Source organism: Grammomys surdaster, unplaced genomic scaffold (assembly GCF_004785775.1).
Source record: "Grammomys surdaster isolate TR1022 unplaced genomic scaffold, NIH_TR_1.0 217, whole genome shotgun sequence".
NCBI lineage: Eukaryota > Metazoa > Chordata > Mammalia > Rodentia > Muridae > Grammomys > Grammomys surdaster.
In genome coordinates, this window is record NW_021604662.1 from 1,367,255 (window position 1) to 1,388,764 (window position 21,510).

Sequence of the window (21,510 nt, forward strand, 5' to 3'; positions counted from 1 at the left end):
CTACTGACACCATTTACGTGATGAGAACAAAAAGTCCCCAGGAAAATATCTAGAGTAATGCACCCCCAACACTGCCCAAATATGAATTCCGAGGGCCTGTGAATAACCAGCAAGTTTCGAACAAGGTTGCTAGTCAGTTGGCATTAAAACGGGGAGAGTAACCTGGATTCTCCAGGTGAATCTCACATTATGGAAAAAACACTAAAAGAGGTCAGAGTGGCGAGATGCTAGCAGAGTTCAGCTTCTTTGAAGACTTAGAAAGGAAACATGGGCAGCCTCCTAAGGGGAAAAACAACAACAACAACAAGAGAATTTTCTCTAGTTTCCAGAAAGAAATTCAGCCCTGTCAATACCCTGATACTAAACACATGAGACCCACATCAGACTCCTATATAACTGGGAGACAGTACACTTGTGTTGCTTTTATAGTAATTTGCTAGGACAGTGTGTTGGTTTGAATAAGAATAGCCCCCATAGGTCCATAGATTTGGATGTTTGGTCCTTAGTTGATGGTACTGTTTTGAGAAGTATTGGGAAGTGTGGCCTTATTGAAGGTGTGACACTGGGAGGCAAGCTTTGAGCTTTCAAAAGTCTCTCTGTCTCCCTCTCCCTATCCTTTCCCCCTCTCTTTCCCTTCTCCCCCCACTGTGTGTGTGTGTGTACACGCGCGCACGTGCACACACCTCTGACATATGCTTATGGATTATGGTGTAAGCTCTCAGCTGTTCTTGCTACCACCATGTCTTTGCTCTGACATCATGGACTCACCCTCTGAAACCATAAGCCCCAAATAAACTTTTTATTCTTTAAGTTGCCCTGCTCATGGTGTCTTATCATAGCAACAGATATGTAAATGAAATAGAAAATATATAATCCTGTTTACTAAATGCCTTAGCAGCATGTTTGGGGTCTAATGAATAAGCAAGTTTTACTTAAGTATATTTATCTATGCAAAACCCACAGCATTTTCATGTCTTGTCTGAAAACCTAGCTCTACGCCCATAGCTACTACCAGTCTTCCTACCCCTAACCTTAATTCCAAAAACCAGGGTCCAATAACTAAAAAAAAAAACACATGTGTTTTTATGTCACAGGACAAGTTCTAAATAGAACACTCTGCTTGTGCCATTTTATGAGGTATCAGTTTGACACAAATCTTTAAAAAGAAAACCCACTCAGAGTTATTTTTGTAACTGAAGGTGGGCAAGAACGGGGATAGTAAAATAAGATTATTACTTAGGAAATGAGCAATGGAAGGTAAGCCTCTTCTTATCATTTAACGCAACACTTCGCAACTAAGGATGATGACACCAGTTTCCTTTTGAGACACACTGAAGCTCACAGTGTCTGAGTCCGAGTCTCAGGGTTGTTCTTCAAGAGCCTCAAAGGGTTGGTTTTGGTTTTTTTATGCAAACTGTTCTCATGGCTATTGGTTTAGCTGGTGCCACAAGCTCACAGAAAGCCAGAATTAGCTCTTTTCAACATCATTTTCTCTTGAGTACCCTAAACCCACATTGAGACAAAACCCTCCTTAAATAGCAGATGAGGCTGAAAGGGAAGGAACATGGAGCTCTGCACTCTTCTTTCAATAGATTTATGTCTCCGAAACTCCTTCCAACTAGCTGAGAGATAAAGTTCAAACCCTAACACTGCCCATCTGACAAAGGTCTTGCTCATTGATCCCTATTGCCTGTACTTGAAAGGTGTTAGGACAAACACAGGAAAGCCTAAAAATAGAAAGTAATGATTTCCAATGCCAGAACAGTTGGGCCACTTAAGCTCTACTTTCAGCAAGTCTCAGTTGCCTAGGAAGCAACCATATGGCTCCTCCCATTCTCCAAATGAAAGACCATCCAAAGGTAGAGCTGTCTATGACACATGAGATGGTCCCGAAATGAGTGGATACACATAACATCCAAAGCAGATTGTCAACATTCCAGACAATCCAAAGAGATCAGCATCACACTGCCATCTTCACCATTACAAACTGTTGACTGTGAGGCCAGCTGATGGGAGTTTCCACTGCCAGTTTAGAATATGAAAGACTGTTTTTAACAGGAGGACATTTTCTAAGCAATTACTCCCTCATGAAAAGAAATGACTCGGCTATAAATGGCAGGGTATGGTTCAGGATAAAAAGTTTCAGTCTAGTCAGTGAAGGAAAGAAGAAAACCATCCCTCATTTGGGGCCAGCAAGCAACACTTCCCTAAAATACAGGATGAGCACCCTGTAGAAATAAGCACGTGGGCTCCCATATCTCAGATCAACTCTGCACAGCCCAGGGCACACGAATGTGCTTCATTACAGACCCAAGAGGAAGTGTGGAAAGCCTGAAAGCTGACCACAACTAAAAATGATAAAGCAGAGCCTTCTGTGGCAAAGCCATGGCAGAGAAACTTCGGAGGAGATAGCAACAACAACGAGGTACAAGCTTTACAAGAGGCTGATCACGAATGGCTCATCTCTTAGCAACTTCAAATACAAAAGGAACTTCTGTTAACTAGTAACCAAGGGCCACCAGAAGATTCCCATGCATATGAAGACTACAGGCAGTAATGATGTTCTCAGTTGCATCTGACTACCAATCTCAGGCCAATGGAAGCCAATAAGGCATGTAATGAAATGATGATTTCTACCCTGGTTTGGGAAAATGATACTCTGCCTATAGACTCATGTTGTTTCTTCTCATTCAACGGATGTTTTTCCTTTTGCCATCCATTATAGGTAACACACCATGTGAATTTGAAGGCTGTTATCATGGCCTGACAACCAGGGAGCAGGGACAATGTACACAGAGCATAAATGTTGGGGTCCTTAAAGTCCCTGGTTTTTCTCAACCAACATGTGTCCTCCCCTTAACCACTGACCCTTACCGTATGCTTCTGAAAGCATCTGGGTTAGGGTGGGGAGAGAAGGATGGAGAAGAATTAGGGATGGCTACAAACAAAGCTCAGATTCTTCCATTTTCTAGCAATCCAAAGAAAACAAAGGTAAATAAGAGGTCTCACAAGCCCACCTCAAATATAAATAGCTTTTCGCCAATTGGTGATTTCTTCTCATTCATAACTGTTAGAATGCACAAGCATGACTTACTGTAGTCAAACTTACTATTCTCTTCCACCTCCTAAGCAAGAACTATCAGCTATAGGCTGAAAGCCAAGATTTCCCAAGACATAGCCCAGGACAATAAGGAGAGGCAAAGAGAGCAGAACCCGGGGTAGGTTCTGCTAGAGCCAACATAGGATAAATGAGTCTTGTTGGCTACTAGAGACTCCCTAAGTCATCACTGCAAAGAGTTTGTTCTAACATGTACAAAAATGGGTGCATGTGAGTGTGACTAATTACCCACTTGGCTCTTTGTTGCCAGAAGGAAGCAATTAATGACAAAAGACAAAAAAATAAAGATTTTTTTAAATCAGGCTGTGTCAAGGCGTATGAATGAACCTGTAATTAATCTCCCCCAAAGGCCCCATCTCCAAATAGGACCACATGAGGTACTAGGACATTAACATATGAGTGAATCTGGGGCTACAAAAACTTTCCAATCTAATAGCACATGCTAAAAAGTATCTATGTATCTCCCTGCCCTCCCTACCCAGGACAGAAGAACACACCAACTGAAAGCCAAAAGGCATTATTAGAAAGGAGTTTATTTAATCTACCTACTATGTGCACAAAATGTCCAATAAAGGGTCACAGCACACAAGAGGGCCTCGGTGTGCTATTATGAGGTGTGTGTGTGCACCTAAAGTAAGCGCAAGTCCCTTCTATCCTGCTTGATACAGGTGTATACACCAGGCTAGCTGACCCAGAAGCTTCTGTGGATTCTCTGGTCCCCATGTTCCATCTCACCATAGACGCTCTGAGATTACAGTGGTACATTATTGCATTTGGTTTGAAATGGACTCTTGGATTCCAACTTCAGGTCTTCATGCTTGTGCAGCAAGCCCTTTAGGGATTGAGCCATTTCCCCATCCACATTCTCTTTACTTTGGAGCTCTAAATATGTCCAAAGATCTTGATACACTCATGGAGCATTTAATCATTGCGATGGTGGTGGCTGCTTAGCACTCAAGAAAACATGAATAAAACAGTACTTGGAAATACACTTCACAAAAGGAATGTGGTGAAACAAAACTGATAAGACATTTGGTCACTAGTAACAAAGGATATAAACCTCAAAAACTGGTTTGTTTTGGAGAATATTAGAAGACTTCAACTCTATGAATCATGAACTAGCAGAAAACAAAACCCTGTCCTCAACAAGTTCACCAGGTCTGACAATTTTAATGCTTTAAAATATATATACAGCCATGAGTCTCACAAAAATGTGGTCATATGATAGACACAGCAGAAACTGATAATCATCTCCAGTCCCCATCTTCCCCTTCCTCTTTTTAGAAGCAGAACACTTTGTTCCCCCAATGGTGTACAGAACAATGACCACTGCTCTCATCTGTGCGCTCACCAGAAATCCCAGTACCTGTGAATATACTACTCAACATTGCAAAAGAGACTCTGGAGATGTATTAAATTTCAGATCTTGAGATAGGGAGAATATTGTTGATTAGCTGAGTGGATCCTATGTAATCCCAGAAGATTTTAAAAGACAAAAGGGGGAGGGGGAAGAGCCAGAAAAGGAGACGAGAGGAAGGAAACAGAGGGCACAGTGATGCGAGGAGGTAGCCACTTGAAGCTGGAAAAACTAAGAACAAGGATCATCTCTATCTTGAATTTCTGAACCCGAGAACTAGGGGATAAATCTGTGTTGTTTAAGCCACCAAGTCTGTTGGAATTTGTTATGGCAACAGAAACAAGCACTCCCCCACCATCAGGTTTTGTTGGCACATGGTTGCCCAGCTGGAGATTACTGTTCTCTTTTAATTTTATTTGTATTCATGTGTACATGTGTGTGCTCACGTAGAGGTATTTGCAAGGCCAAAAGAGGATATAGGATTCTTGGGAACTAGAGTTACAAGTGATTGGGAGCCATCCAATGTTGGTATTGAACCACATCCCAGCCCTCTGGAAGAGCAACAGTCATAACCACTGAGCCATTTCCTCAGACTTGACCTTTCCATAGACATGTGCAGCTGCATTTGAGGCTGTAACTATCTCCTTGCCATGGGGTGTTCTTGCCATGAGAATAGCTGATAGTGATGCAAGCAGCTTCCTTAAGGAAGGTACACCGCCATGGGGTGGGAGGTGCACTGGTACTGAGGAGCCAGAATCAACTACGCCCATAACGAAAAAGGGGCCTGGTTCCAATGCCCTTGCAAAACATAACAGTTTGGCTTCCCTGAATTGTCTTGTGATCAGCAGTAGCTCCAGAAAGAAGGCTGTAACACCTTGGGGGGTGGGGGACTGGGGAGGTCTTCTGGGAAAGCAGCTTAGACTACATCTCAATCCATCTGGGATAGTAAATATCGTTGAGAATGTGAGGAGCACAAGTGTTTACACGTGGGAAACACAAAATTTGAAGATCAATTAAAAATTGTCTTCTAACACTTGAATATACCTATATTTTTTCCTTTGTTTTCTTCTTCATTCACTGGTTAGTTCATTCCTTCGTTAGTCAAGAACAAACACTGGTTGTACACACTCTGGAACTCCAGCAACTTGAAACCCAGGAAAATCACTAGTTGCTATCATTTTTAAGTCTACACATTTTTACATGTGTGCCAGAGACATCTATAGGAATAAGAAAACTCTGGAGGTAATGTTTCTATAAGCTGGAGACGGGAGACACACACACACACACACACACACACACACACACAGAGTGACATACTCAGACAATGGAAGGAAGAAAACAAACTCAAAAGCCAGACACAACAAGCAAGTCTCAAGTCTCCGCAGTTTCAACTCCAGTTATCAAACTAAAACCAAGTAAAACCATGCCTTTGTTATGAAGAGATACATATGGAAATGATAAATTTATTTTTCCGAAAAATGGAAAAATGACCTTTAAGAAGACTCCTAGGGGATGTTCCCTCCAGGTCAGAGAGAGAGGAAGAGGACAAAGAACAGACACAGGCATGTACCATGTGAGTTCTCACAATGAAGAACAGGCGCACAATCATACGCTGACAATGGTGTCTGCTGCAGCCCGCAAACGTCCCATCTGCATTCAGAAGTGCTCTTAATACCTTGCAGCATGTGAAAGGGACTCGATGAGAGCTGTATGAAGGACAGATTCTCCCCCTGTGCTTTGAACACAAAAGAAAAACCTGGGAGCCACAAGTATATGTGAAAGATTCCACCAAGTGCCTGTCACAAAGCCAAGTGACAGCTTCATCGCTGAAACACCATCATGCCTCTATGAGTGTTGATTTGAACTTCGGCAGCTTAATTTATGCTTAATTTGTGAATTCATTTCAGCTTTATACTTGTAAATGAGCTAAAAGCAAGAGCAGTTTATGTGTAGTTAAGTGCCTGCATTTTCAAGTAACATTATTATTATATAGTTTAAAGCAATTAAAAAGGAAATTCTGACACATGCTACCAGATGGATAAACCTTAGAGGTAATATGCTAAATGAAATAAGCCAGTCACAAAAGAATCAGTGAATTCATGGTATGATTGCATCTATCCGAGGTATGTAGCTGTAAAGAAGGTCACAGAGACCTGAAGTAGAATTACAGCTACCAGGAAGGCAGTGAGCGCTTCACTTAGGAAGGATGACGGTGTTGGTGTGCCACAGTGTGAATGTGCTTAACAACACTGAGCTTCACACTTGGAAGTAGAGTCAGTCTCTCTCTCTCTCTCTCTCTCTCTCTCTCTCTCTCTCTCTCTCTCTCTCTCTCTCTCTCTCTCTCTCTGTGTGTGTGTGTGTGTGTGTGTGTGTGTGTGTGTGTGTGACATATGCGCCACAGTTGGTTCTTGCTTTCCACCTTCTGCAGGCAGGGTCTCTCATGCTGTTTCTGCTGAGTACTGAGTACTCCAAGCTAGCCAACTGGAGCGGTTCTAGGCAGTTCTCCTGCTTCCACCTCCCATCCCATCCCCCCTAGAAGTCCTGGGACCTCAGATATACCCCACCATATCCGGATATTTTTACATGAGTCCTGGCTTGGGAATTGATCTTGGGTCATCAGGGGCATGCAGCTATGCACTTACCCCTGCTTCAGCCAACTCCCCAGCGCCCAAAACAGTAAGTTTATGATATATATATATAGCTTACCACAAAAATAAATGATAGTAAACATTCAAAAGTTTAAGGCAAAGTAGGAGCTCATGGGAACTATTTTCCTTGTAAGGGAACTTCAACATCAGTTATTTAAGCAAACCTTTTTGTATTTTCTCTAAATCTCCAACTAGGAGGGAGTTTTAGCAGCTGCTAGAGTTGGTTAAAGCTCAGAAAAGTGTTTTCAAATCTGATAGGATTTCCTGAAATGGACACTTTTCCTTCTTTCTGGATGAGCAGGATTTGCTCAGAGGTCTTCTGTTTCAACTACTGTTTTTGTGGTTCCTGAAATGACCACACCGACAATTTCCTCCCAATTAGAAAAAGGAAAGTTAAGCAAAATGTGTCCATGGATGAAACTTCAGATTAACTTCCAGTCCATATATTCTAAAGCTTACAGTTAACACACACCCAATAAACACTTGTCTATGTTAATTGAATCCCAATATACAACAGTACCATGTCAACTATCTATTCTGTTTACCCAACAAATTCACAAGTTAGAGTTAGAATTTGATAAGGTAACAGAAGAGAGGGTATGGCACACATTACTACTAATGCTTTTTTTTTTTTTTTTTTTTAAATTTTATTTATTTATTATATGTAAATACACTGTAGCTGTCTTTAGACACCCCACAAGAGGGTATCAGATATCATTACAGATGGTTGTGAGCCACCATGTGGTTGCTGGGATTTGAACTCATGACCTCTGGAAGAGCAGTCAGTGCTCTTAACCACTGAGCCATCTCACCAGCCCATTACTAATGCTTTTTAACATCTATAAATTTTACAACTTTCACAGAAACTTGTCCCTGGAAGGCCACCATAAACATTCAACTAGCATTTTTATCAAGTATGCAAGCTGACATTCAGTGGATACTTGGGTAAGCAAACAAATCATTTACATAAGACTGTCCATTAATAAAATGTACTCAATGAGCAAGGCTTTGAGATGGTTCTCCAGACTGGGTCTTCGTTGGTGGTTTTAGTCACTCATCTTGATCATCTTTGGAGCTTAAAGCTGTCAGTTGTTTTTTTAGTTTTGTGACTGGATCTCTTTCCATAGTCCATGCTGGCCTGGAACTCACTCTATCACTGAAGCTGGACTCATATTCACAGCAGCACTGTAGCTACTCACCCAGTGCTAAAAGGACAGATACACAGAACACCACACCCACGGCTGAACTTTTTTTTTAGACGGGGTAGGTCTTCCTATGTATGTCTGGTTGTCATGGAACTTGCAATGGATCCCCCAGCCTCTGCCTCCTGAGTGCTGGGATTACAGGCATGCATACCACCATACCTGCTTTCAGCATACATTTTTTTTTGAGGCATGGATGGTGCTCTGTGGTTCCAGAAAGCAAAGTTCATGCAAATATCAGTCAGGTGATGGAAAGGCAAAGAAGGAAGGAAAGAAGAAAGAAAGAAAAGGGAAAGAAGCAAGTCCCCAGGGAGTTTCAATTTTCACTGTGCAAGAGCAACGGTTAATCACTATGGATGGTACAGTGGTATAGGGCAGGAAACCCTCTTATATGCTTCCTTTAGAAGTACAATTCATCTTTTCCCTGCAGTAAGTCATACAGCTTCTTGATGGAAAAAATGTGTACGTATACACACACACACACACACTCAATATATATATATATATACACACACACACACACACACACACACACACACATACACATACATACATATGGCATGAGAGAGCATGTCTCCTACCAGGCCAGAGGTAATAAACCACCAAACTAAAGCCATTCATGTTCTCATTTACACAGACCCTTCCAATTGTCAAGAAGTCCTTAGATACAAGAAATGGATATAAAATGCTATGCTACCACTTCATTTCTTTGAGGGGAAAAAGGGTAAATATAGGAGATAGAGTGATTCCTCAGCAGTTAAATGTTTGCTGTTTCTGTAGAGGACTTGAGTTTGGTTTCCAGCACCCCTATCATGTGGCCCACAACTTCCCATATCTCCAGCTCCAGATGATACAATGCCCCCTACTGGCTTCCACAGGCACCTGCCCTCATGGACATATAACCACATATAGATAGACATATGTATAACCTCAAAATAAACATAAATTTTAAAAGGGGGAACAATTTTGCATCCTTGCTTATAATGCAAACATCATAGAAACAAAGTGAATGCTAGATGATAAATTGCCACATAAATTAAGATTTGTGAGTTCAAATATTTAGCTACTAAAAATAACAGCTTAGAAGAGCACTATGAAATTAGGTGAAAACATGAAGATGTATATGTGTGTGCACATACAATGTACACATATCCATAGTTATATACTAAAAATTTCCCCAAAGAAATATCCTTGCAGGGCTTGAGAGATGGCTCAGCAGGTAAAACTTCTCCCTGAGCAAGCATGACAACTTGAGTTTGGATCTCCAGAGCCCATGTGACGTGAGTCTGTAATCTGTGGCAAGATGGGAGGTAGAAACAGTTGAATACTCAAAGCCCAGCAAATGTGGAGTGCACAGCATAGCAGCAAAGAGCTACCCTGCCTCAAATGCAAGTTGCAAGGTAAGAGGAGAGCTAACACCCAAACGTGTCGCCTGACCTACAAATAATCATCCCACACTGACAAAAATAAATATATCTTTTGAAATAAACATGCCAAAATGAAATGATAGGGGTTGTATTAAGAACTGTGTGGGTGGTTGATTGATATTCTCCTGTTTGATAAGTTATTAATTTTTGCAATATAGCCATTATGTGGTTATAAATAAAAATTCTTTAAAGTTAGCTAACACTGGAGTCAGAAAAAAAAACAGTGCCCTAGACTTTCCCAGGCCCTCAGTAGGAGATCAAGTCCTCCATACTCCTAAGAGAGGATACTCACTGCCCCCCTAGACTCCAGCTTGGTTGTCCACTGGGAAGAGCTTCCTCACACTAGCCCCCCGCCCCCGGACACACACACACACTAGCTTGTCCTGCCTTTGAGGAGCCCTCCCTGCAGGGGCAAAGGGTGGATACCCTCCAAGCTTCCTCTCCCCTAGGGAGAGCACACATCCTCCCACAACCTTTTTGCACATGGCCAGCTTAACTTTAGACCACAGAGATAAACAGTATTTTCACTGGCTCCAAGGCTGAGCTAAAAAGATAATAGTATCAGTTGAAAATCTGAGGCACATGTGAGTCCTCTGTGGGAGAGGGTTTAAAGGAAAAAACAGTATGTGAGAGAGATGGGGGTTGTTGGAGACAAATGGGTTGGGGGAACTGGGAGAGAAAGGGCTTTCAAGGCAGAGAGCTGAGTTAGAGGAAGAACCCAGATTAGAAGGCTGGCATGCATTTCAAATGCTAGCACTTAGGAGACTCAGGCAGGAGTACTATAAGTTCAAGGCCAGCCTGAGGTAAAAAGTGAGAATTTGTCTCAAAAATTGGGGGGAGGGGAGACATGGAGAAAAAGAGATGCGATACTGGAGAGAGGGATGTGGAATGTGTACCAGATGGGAGGGGGAGAGTGGGGAGGGTGGGGAAACTGGGCACAAATAGAAGGGCGGAGAGGAAGAAGGAATGAACACGAGTGAATAAGGGGGTCGGGCTGTATGGGATGAGAGGTTGGGTGGACAGTGGGGGTGGGGCTCAGAGACAGTGTGAGGGAGAGGAGATGAGAAGAGGAACTAGATTTTTTTTAAAACTGGAGGAAGACAGAATGTGAGGGTGCTGGAAGAGTACAGAAAGGGAGATAGGGAGAGACAGATGAGGGACAAGCAGTGGTAAGGGAACAGAGTCTGTGAGGGGTGGTGGTGAGAAGGCAGGAGGGAGGGAGAAGCAGCCAGCCAGAGGGAAGATGGATGGGAGAGTCCCTTGGTCCCTTTCCCTGAGCTCACAGCAGACTCAGGGGTTAACCCAGCAGCTGGTTTTCACAATAGCTTCATCTCTTCCTCCATTTAAAAACCCACAGGTTCCCTAAAATGAACCAGACAATGTCACAACAGGGACCTGTCCCCATGGAGTGCTGTCACCAACCCAGCCAAGTGACTCCGAATGCCTTTTAAGTGCCATCAACTCAAAACCAGAAACTGAACTCAATTGAACAATACAGGCTCTCAAAGGAGAAACATGAAAACACACACACACACACACACACGATTCAAGAAAATGACCATCTTGATGGCCACATCTATCTCCACACAGGAGAGGCCATACTTCCTCTCATCAATTAATCCGTTGTTAAGAGGAAGATAGAACAAATGGACACATGGCACTCCCAGATATTCTGGTTGTACCTGTCCCAAGGGTGGCCCCACTAGCACCCCATCACACCAGGTGATGACTTCAAGGCAGGACTTCATGGCCATCAATGTGTCCTGAAACCTTCAGTACGACTCATATGTCTGCCACCAAGTAGGCCTCCTTAAATGTTTCCATGAGGATTACAACTAGATAGTGCTATCCCTGGGATGAAGCATGACTACCCATGTGTAGGGATGGATGGATGGATTCAGACTCCACTGGGCTCAGAGTTCACAAATAGAAATTTGGTACTGAGAATAAATATCCTGTTTCTGGGTTGTCACCTGTTTTCCATGGGATAATGTATTAAAGTCAACATAGTAACTGTGGTCCAAATCACTCAGAAGCCTGGGGCAGAGCTATCTATTGAGTCCTAGAGCTCCAAGACCAGCCTGGGTACCACAGTGAGGCCCCTCAATGAACAGTAGTTCACTGAAAACAAAGGGGCTAAGTGGTTTAAGTATCTCATTTCAATCAAATTTTAAAAGATGATTTTGTTTTGTTTTAACGACCAAGGTAGGAGAAAGGCAAACTTCATTTATGAATCCTTTCAAATCAAACGAATTTCACTCAGAAGCTGGTCTGTAGAGTGTGCAGTCAGAGGCAGCTCCCAAAACTATCTGGTGAAGACAATGAAGATCCATGAGGAAGCTGGCCAAGGAGAGAGGACAGCAAAGCAAGGAAGGCCTTTCCAGATCTTGTCCAAAACAACGCTAAGCATCTCAGAAAATCCCAGTGATTCCCAAGTAACTCATGCCAACTGTTTCAGAATGTAAAAACACATAAGAAAAGAACTAACTGGAATAATTAGACAGGACACCAAAGCTAATTACAAGTGCACAGGGAGGTGGCAGGTAATGGATAAAACTGGTATAGCCTCAGAGGACCAGACCCAGAACAGGGTTTCAAGTCTTCCAAGTCTAGAACAGTCCAGAGGGAAAAAAAATCAGTAAAAACACAAGAGTTGGTGTTTATAGGCTACGATCCGTAAGGAGCTGAAATCTAAGGAGATAATTTAAACTGTCTATACATACTGTTGTACAGTACTTAAAGATCCAAGTTTGCTATGCAAAATGAGTGATTAATCAGCATCAAAATATTTATAGTATGTGATCTAAGATGGTGGGGGAGTAGCAAGAGGAACTGTACTTCGTCTTGCCTCTCTGTCCCTCCACTTGGGGACAGGCTAGCATCCTGGGTTGCCCCCACCACTTTCCTGGCTACTGGAAGGACAAATACAAGCAAAGTGCTTTGCTTGCCAACTAAACCCTCGACAAACAGCACATGAGTTTTATTATTACTGGTTTTTTTCCTCCTAAAGCTAAATGTAAGCACAGTTTATCACTGAAGTAAAGAGCACCAGCTATAATCTGCTTGGTTTAAGTGTCCCCTAATGAAAAGGACAGATCTACCCACAAGATATGCATCCACATAACATGAGAGGACCAAGTTGGAAAACAAGCGCTCGTCATAGACAAGTGGCCCTTTGCTATGGGAGAGAATTTAAGAGAAGAAACTGTTGAGTACCATCAATCCTGGATGTGTGAAATCAAGGGGTCAGTTTGGCATTGCAGTGTTTTCTCCCAGGATTCTGGCATTCTAAATAAATCCCAGCAATTCCCAAATAAGCTACTACCCAAGCAACTCATACCAACTGCTTCAGGATAGAACAATATAGTCAAATTTCTGCCCTGGGATGACAGGAATGTATGTAGGGAAGGTACCAAGAGGGTAATCAAAATGAAGTGTCTCCCAGAGGAAACAAGGGCCAAAGCATTTTCAAAACAACTAAATCATCAAAACAACTAAATCATGCTTTCTTTTTCTTGTATTCCTTTAGAAACCTCAAGTGGGTGCCTTTGGCGTTCAAACTTTCTCTAAGGTATCAAGCAGGCCCAGGAACCCGTAGAAGACAGGGACTCTGAGCTTCACTTTAGAAAAGTGCTATGGAGAAGCGACTTTAAAACAGGTACTGGTGATGGTTTCAGAGCATGGTGAATATGCTTTTATATTACTGAATTGTAAACTTAAAATAGTAAATTGTCTTATATATGTTTACTGCAAAGTTTAAATTAATCATGTAACATATCAAATACCAGGCAACTGCATGGTAAATATATCTATTTCAAAACTATCTTTTAAAACATACTGGAAAACAGGTGTTGTAGTACATTCATGTAATTCCAGCACTTGGGAAGTGGAGGAGGAACTCAAATCAAGTCTCAACTAAATAACAAGTTCCAGGGCAGCCTGGACTACATAGTGCAACTTTGTCTTTTTAAAAAGAAAAAAAAAAACAAATAACAAAAGAAAAACAGGCTGGGGTGTAGCAGAGTGGAGGCTCCCTTGCCTAGCAAGCCTAAAGCCCTGCATTTAGTCCTCAGTACCATAGACGGATAGATGGATAGATATATGGATGGATGGGTGGGTGGATGGATGGATGGATGGATGGACGGACGGACCGACAGACAGACAAACAGACAGACAGACAGACACACACACACACACACACACACACACACACATACACATACACATACATACACATACACACACACACACATACACACATACACACATACACACATACACACAGCACTTTTGTTGGGAAGAGATTACAACAAAAAGCACTAAAGAAAGGAGCTTGACATTGACAGAGAACCTAGAAGTTGGATGTGGTTGTTTCCTTGATATTAGAGTCAGGGGTTGCTTCCAGGGGCAGGCATGGGGCACACTATGCTTCTGTGAGCCTCAGCCTCATCAGCAAATGGAATAGGCCATGACAGAAAGGAATGGTCCAGCATTTCAATTCCAGAGACTGAGAAATGAGAACCAGAGCCAGGGAGAATTTTCTATCTTGAAACTTGTAGTTCTTCATTGAAGCCATGAGACACATGAGGTGTTACTCTTTAGGCCTCCAGGAGCTCTTGCAAACAGACCTTGCCAACCTACTTTGCCCAGGGGTTTTTAAAGAATAAAAATCAATCTCAATCTCTCTGTCTCTGTCTCTCTCTGTCTCTGTCTCTCTCTGTCTCTCTGTCTCCCTCCCTCCCTCCCTCCCTCCACCATACTGGTTAAAAGGGTTACTCAGTCATTCATTAGCATATGGCGCTTGCTATACACCAGGCAATGAGCCAGGGCAGTAAAGCTGGGGGGTGGGGGGTGGAGAAGGGGTTGCCCAGTTGGAGATGACAGACTTCATACAAGATGAAGTATTGTACAGTAATTTTTTGGAGCAGTCGTCACAATATGAATGAGGGGTATGGTGGCTACATAATGGCCCCCTCAAAAATCTTCATGTCCTAACCCTCAGAGCCCGTGACTCATTAAGTTAAGGTTTTTGAGAAGAGGATGGTATCCTGATTCTCAAGTGGGTGTAGTGAATAACAGTCTTTATACTGGGAGGGGGGCAGGATAAGATAGCTGTGTCCATAGGAAAGCAGAGGCAGGAAAGACACAGTTATGAACCAAGCCAATCCAAGAAGAAATAGAAACTGAACAAGATGAGAAGAAAAAATGCTCCAGAAAGAATGCAGCCCTGCCTACACCTTGATATTGACCCTATAAAACTCATTTTAATCTTTGGACTTGTTGTTTTAAGATGCCAGCTTTGTAATAACCTGTTACAGCAGCAACAGGAAACTCATAAGAGGACAGCTATGAAGCATTCAAGAGTAACATACACTCCCAAAGGAAGGTGCTGCTATATGGGCGAAGACTCAGAAGACTGAACACTCGTGGTAAGAAAGGGGATGGAGTGCCTACCAAGCTTCCCGAAGATTCTCTAAGACAGTGGTTCCTAATGCTGTGACCTTTTAATGAAGCTCCTCAGATGTGGTGACCCCAACCATAAAATCATTCTATTACTACTTCATAACTATGAGTTTGCTACTGTTATGAATCATAATATGAATAGCTGATTTGCAGGATATCTTATAGGTGACCCCCACACAAACAGGTTGAAAATCATTACTCTAAGACATTCAGATTCTAAAGCATACCAGAGAGTAGGCACAGGAGGCCTACTCCAGAAATATACTTAGGGTTCAACTAGAGATTGCAAAATTAGTAGAGAAAACTGGGATTAAGTTACATAGGGTGTCTGAGAAGCCAAGAAAAAGGGGTTCATAGACTCAAAAGGCAATTCAAGTTAATTCAAAACTTCTGAGGACTGTGTTTGTGTGTTTTGTGAATAGGAGACACACTGTTTATGAGTTACCATGGCATGAACAGATTCTAGAGCACCATCAGCACAGACAATCATCCTCAAAGGTGCAAAGCAGGCTCCATATCAAAAGTATGGAAGTAGGGAGAAGCTATCTCAAAAATCAGCAGTGAAGATCAAAGATGAAAATAATATATGCAAAGTGGAACTTTAAGGTGGTGTCTGAGTCTGTTTCCCATTGCTGTAACCAAATACCCGGGAATGGGTAATTTATAAAGAATAGAGGTTTACTTGGCTTACTCTTCTAAAGATTGGTAAGTCCAAGAACATGGCACTGGTATTTGCCTGGCTCCTAGTAAGAGCTCTTCTGTTGCTTCATACCATGGTGAAGGACATCAAAACGAGTTTCTTTCTGTTCTTAGAAAAATACTAATTCCATCATAAAAGCTCACTCTAAATTCTTCATCCAACCCTCTTTGTCTTACAAAGGCTCCAACTCCAAAGACTATTAACATTTTTGGTGGATTAAGTTTTCAATACACAAATATGGGGGGACATATTTGAAAATTTACAGCACATGACATTATTAATAATGAGTTTTTAAAATTCTAAAGTTTAAAACCAAAGATAGAATCTTCAAGGAGGAAGAAAATGATATTTATGAATGTTCAATTACCCAGGAGATACCAGGAAAAGCCAAATCTACTGAATACTAGTATAGTATGAAGAGTATTGTTGCTTCTCAACTGCCCAGATAGCCACAGCCTAATGTCCAGAACATCTTGCTATGAACAGAGTACTTCAAGTACTCCTATGATCAGGGAGCACACATCCGAAAGGCAAGGAGCTTATATACTTGCCCATGTATCAGAACCAGAGCTGACAAGATAGTTCAACAGATAAAGAGACTTGCTGTCAACCATGACCATCTGAGCTCCATCCCTGGTACCTACAAGATGGAAGGAGAAAACCAATTCCCCTAAGTTGGCCTCTGACCTCCATGAGTACATCATAGTACATGTGCATGTGTACATGAAAAATTAAAAATTAAAAAAAAAACTTCCTGGAGAACTGACTCAAATGCTGATCATTGGACTCCATGTACAGAGTCTCTGTTTTTATAAGTCTGCAGGAATACTGTTGAAGGATTTTTTCTCCAAGGCACTGCCCTCTGAAAATCACTGTCAGTAGCTCTCCTCTAACACTAAGGATTCTGGAGTTTGCTGGTGCTGTTTCTTTCTTGCGTTCTCAGTAGCCTGCTCTGTATTATTCTATATATTTCCTGGAGTAGCTTTCCAGTCACTCATTTTTCTCAATAGTAATCAAAATTTCTAAGACAACAGCTAGCTAAGATGGTGGGGGAGTAGCAAGAAGAACTGTACTTCGTCTTGCCTCTCTGTCCCTCCACTTGGGGACAGGCTAGCATCCTGGGTTGCCCCCACCACTTTCCTGGCTACTGGAAGGACAAATACAAGCAAAGTGCTTTGCTTGCCAACTAAACCGTCAACAAATAGCACATGAGTTTTATTATTACTGTTTTTTTCCTCCTAAAGCTAAATGTAAGCACAGTTTATCACTGAAGTAAAGAGCACCAGCTATAATCTCATCCACTACCTCTGGTCAACTTTGAGAAATAGCAAAAGGGATCCTACTGTTGCGGAACTGGCTGGGTGCTCATAGCCCGGGTGTACTGTTGAAGATCCACAATCCTCCACAAACAAAGCCACCCCATAATCAGGTTTGAACATAGACCAAACATAAGCTTTGTCCAAACCACAAATGTGAGCAGACATCCTCTGGTCATCCTTGGCTCATGTGGATGCCTCCTGCTCTCTACCAACCCCAATTTGCCTGGCTCCACGTTTTCCCTGTTCTAGAGAGCATTTGCTAAAATATTCCATCACAGAAGTAGCGCTGGCAGCATCCAACGCACAGCAATGTCTGGCTCCCTTAGACGCCCCCCAAAACCACCTGAGCCAGGTAAAAACCCCAAAGTCAGCCTCTCTTGCACCCTCTTACCCAGAAACCCCATGATCCTCATGGTGTGCAAGGAGAAGAAAACTCAGCTTGTTGAATTCCAGGTGTCTTCCCAGGAAGGGTGGGTGGTGGGAGGATGGTGATGACTCACGCTCTCTCAAAGACATTATCTTCACCATCTCTCCGGCCTCCACCAGATACTTCTTGTCTTCTTTCAGGAGACCTACTACAGCTTTTGCTTACACACTGCTACAACCCTTACACTCAAAATCCTCCACTAGACTGAGAAGTTTAGTGAGTAAGTCTAAATGGAACATACACCTGTCTCCTGGCACAAAGCTGGAGCTCAATATGTAAGATGGATGGACAGATGAACAAATATGTATCACTGCATGATGCATTCTTCAAAAAACTAAGAACACAAGTATTATGAACGAATATGAGTAAGGCAAAGGTAACTAGAGGGGTGAGATAGGAAATGATCAAAGTCTCTGCAACCAGCAAGTTTTCACTCAGGCCATGGGTTACGAAAAGTAAAGGCGAGAGCCCTTTCTTCCATGTTTAACTCAAGACTTGTTTATGAAAGGCATTCATTCATTTTAGCTTTCTTTTAGCATAGTCTACCACTGACACGGCCTTGCCCCAAGCTGTACAAACTTCATTGCTACTCTGGAAATCCTTCAACAGAAGTCATTTGCTTGGCTTGCAAACCCTTCCCTACTCCCAGATTTGGGTCACAGGACTTGCACTGCTCTAATCATAAGAGGCTTTCCCTGTGTCTGGCAATTTAGGCCCCTCCCAACAACTTCATTGTGTTCGGTAAGAGACCACTACACAACTAGCCAGCTTCACTTCAGAGTTAGGGATTGTGTGACTTTCAGTTAGTGTTTAGATCAAGGACCATATGATATGACTGGACTATGTTAGCCATCAAAAGGAAAATCATCATCAGACTAAGCAAGTATATCAATGGACAAATAGGAGAAATCTTCCAAAAACCAGAAAGCTTTGGTGAAAGGGACTGTGTGTGTGTGTGTGTGTGTCTGTGTGTGTCTATGTGATGTGTGTGTGTCTGTGTGATGTGTGTGTGTGTGTCTGTGTGTGTTTGTGTGATGTGTGTGTGTGTCTGTGTGTGTGTGCATGCATACATAGAACCCCAGCACTACTAGGTTTTGCTATTAGAAAACAAATAGAATCAACTATTACATATCTGTACCACTAAGGACTCTTTAGAAAACAGCAGGTGATTTTTGCCCACAAACTACAGGCACCTTAAATCCCACTTAGGCACATTATAATGAATTAAATAGCATTCATTTTACTCTTGGTGCCTCTATGTATGAACTCCTAAAATAAATAATAATTGATTGCTGCACCCCTACTTGCATAATGGCTACAATTTTCAAATGATACTGGAAAGGGCTGTGAACTGCAGAAGCACTCTCTCATTTTCTTAAGAGAGTCTAAAGAATGCAAACAGTTTAGATGGCAATGATAAACAGGCCTGCTGCTTCTTAAAGGAGACTCCATCCTCTTTCCATTGAGATCTACAAAGTACAGCCTGCCTATGCAGACCAGCAACTTCTTTTTGTGTATAACTCTTTCAGTAACCCATCCTAAAAGAAAAGTGACCCCAAAAGCATGCCTTATCACATCAGGAGAAAGCAGTGCATTTCCAAAATGATCTATAAGGGTTTTAAAGTGTTTTCTTTTGCCAATGGACTAAGTCTTCATCAAGGCAAAGCAAGAGTATGAATTAAGTGTTGTGTCTTCCATTCGACATTGATTCTGAGCTTGATCTGCACCAAGCATGGAAGAAGAACCATTCTGAGCAGTACCATACAACACAATGCTGTCCCAATGGTCACTGAGCCTCGGGTAGAGGAGATAAATACTAAATGCACTAGAATATATCATTCTGATGTGGAAAAAATGTCATATGATAAAGAAACTCATTTAGACCTGGAGTGCTATGATCATCAGAAAAAGGCACTGTGAAAAAGTGACATCACGTAAGCTGGGAGGCCACCCAGTCCTTGCCACTTTGACAAAGGGAAAGGCATTTTGGTAAACAATCACAAAAGAGATTTGAATTTCACCAGTGAACAACTTACTGGGATAGACCTCCCTCCAGTGCCTGCTGTGTATGTATGAGCACCCTTTGACTCCCGCCTATTTCTTGCTGGCTGGTATAAGATCCTATTACCTGCATACAAAAAGTCTCACTTTATAATGATTTATTATAATGTACAGACTCCTATGCTTGGCCTAGGAACACCCCAAAAATCATCTGCTGGAGGCATAAAAAGCAAAGGCTGGCCATCAGCTAGGTAAACCAAATGTTTACTAGAGACCAGACCATCACAAGTCCTTTGCTCAATAAAGTGCCAGCTCCTCTGAGCAGTAAGGTGGCTCCCACACTGTCAGGTCTATGATAAAAGGGACCCAGAAGACCTAATGTTAGCTGCCTACATGGAAATTATGTTTGCTAGGTAAATCAAAAACTGGATCACCATTTCCAGTTCCTGGCCCTGCAGACTTGGAGGAGGATGTAGGAAGTAGCCTTTGAGTATAACAGAGTGGAGAGGGGTTCAGTGTGGGGGAAGACAGAGAGTGAGAGGTGGAGGAACAAGTGGGGAGTGCGTGAATACGTGAAGAGCTCAGGACCCTGGGACAGCCCGCCATGCCCGGTACTGGGGCGTTTCCTAACCTCCCACCACCGGCATCATCTGGCAGTAAGCGCAATCTAACCCTCTCCCAAAGACCCCGACCTTCAAGGTTCTTCTCAGGCTGGGCCAGAGAGGTACCAAGAGCCCTGTACAGGGCCAGAGCCCACCAAATCCTGGTACCCGGGTCCGCAGCGCAAGGGAGGGTGCACTTGGGTGGGAGAATGGCAAAGATAAAACTCTACCCGCCCATCCGAAACAGCCAACCACACCCCCTGAATCCCTCAACCCAAGCAGCCCCCGAGCCAGCCCCCGCGATTCTCTGCTCAGCCCCCCTCGGGTTCCAGTCCGTGCCGCGCGCGGGCTCCGCAGGGACACTAAAGCAAGTGAGAGTGAATCGGGGTGCGCAAGGCGAAGGAGGGCGCTCTGCTCGATGTCACTCTCCGGGCCCTGCTCCAGGGCGCCCTCCCAGGCTCCGTGGTCCTGGGATGGGCGCGCCGACCCTACACACAGATGGGCTGAAGGTTCGACCAGCCCCTGAACTCACCCATTGGCGCCAAGCCGAGCCGAGCCGCCGAAGCAGCGTGAAAGTTGGCGGAACCGGGTGTGGGGTTCGGGGCGCCGAGGTCGCGGCGCGGGGATCGGGGGCGCGAGTGTCGGGACGCGGCTGTCGCTGGGCCGGCTTCTTCCTCAGCGGCGGTGGTGGCAGCTCAGCGCCGCCCGCTACTGCCTCTGCTGCTGCTGCCGCTGCTGCCCTGGGGCGACTCCTGCTGCTGCTGCTGCTGCATCGCGGCCCCGCTGCACCCGGCTGCTCCGGGTTTCCTGCTCTCCGCGAGTGGAAATTGCGAAAAAAAAAAGAAGAAGAAGAAGAAGAAAGAAAAGAAAAAAAAAAGCACCGCCCAGCCCAGTGCCCTGCAGCCGCCTCGGAGCCTGCTCTCCCCTCCTCCCCGCCGCGGCGAAGCTCAGCGGCTCCGCCCGCCCGAGAGGCGCGGCCGCCAGGCGGGGGCGGGGCCGAGGGGCGGGGCCCGAGCACTGTCCGGCCAGACTCCGGGGCTCGTCCTCTGTCGGCGGGGCTCGCCGCCCCACACACCTCCGGCTCTGTCCCAGCCGGAGCTCCGCAGCGGGTCGTCCCCTATCCGCCTAGGCTCGGCTCACGCCCCGGGAAATGCCGCGAGACTCCTCGAGACTGGAGGAGATTTAGGGGGTCCGTGGGGGTGGGGGCGTCGGAGTTGTGGGGCACGTGGAAAAGGTGGATCGAAGG

At 43.8% G+C, this 21,510-nt stretch overlaps 1 protein-coding gene across 1 annotated transcript in view; it reads right to left on the bottom strand.

The window, feature by feature from the left end:
- Positions 1-21,193, bottom strand: part of Sh3kbp1 (SH3 domain containing kinase binding protein 1) — a 330,974-nt gene extending 309,781 nt beyond the window's left edge. The window contains exon 1 of the mRNA XM_028772689.1: positions 20,797-21,193. Coding sequence (XP_028628522.1) covers positions 20,797-20,800 — 4 coding nt within the window. The 5' untranslated portion in view covers positions 20,801-21,193. The remainder of the gene's footprint in view (positions 1-20,796) is intronic.
- Between the last annotated feature and the right edge of the window lie 317 nt (positions 21,194-21,510).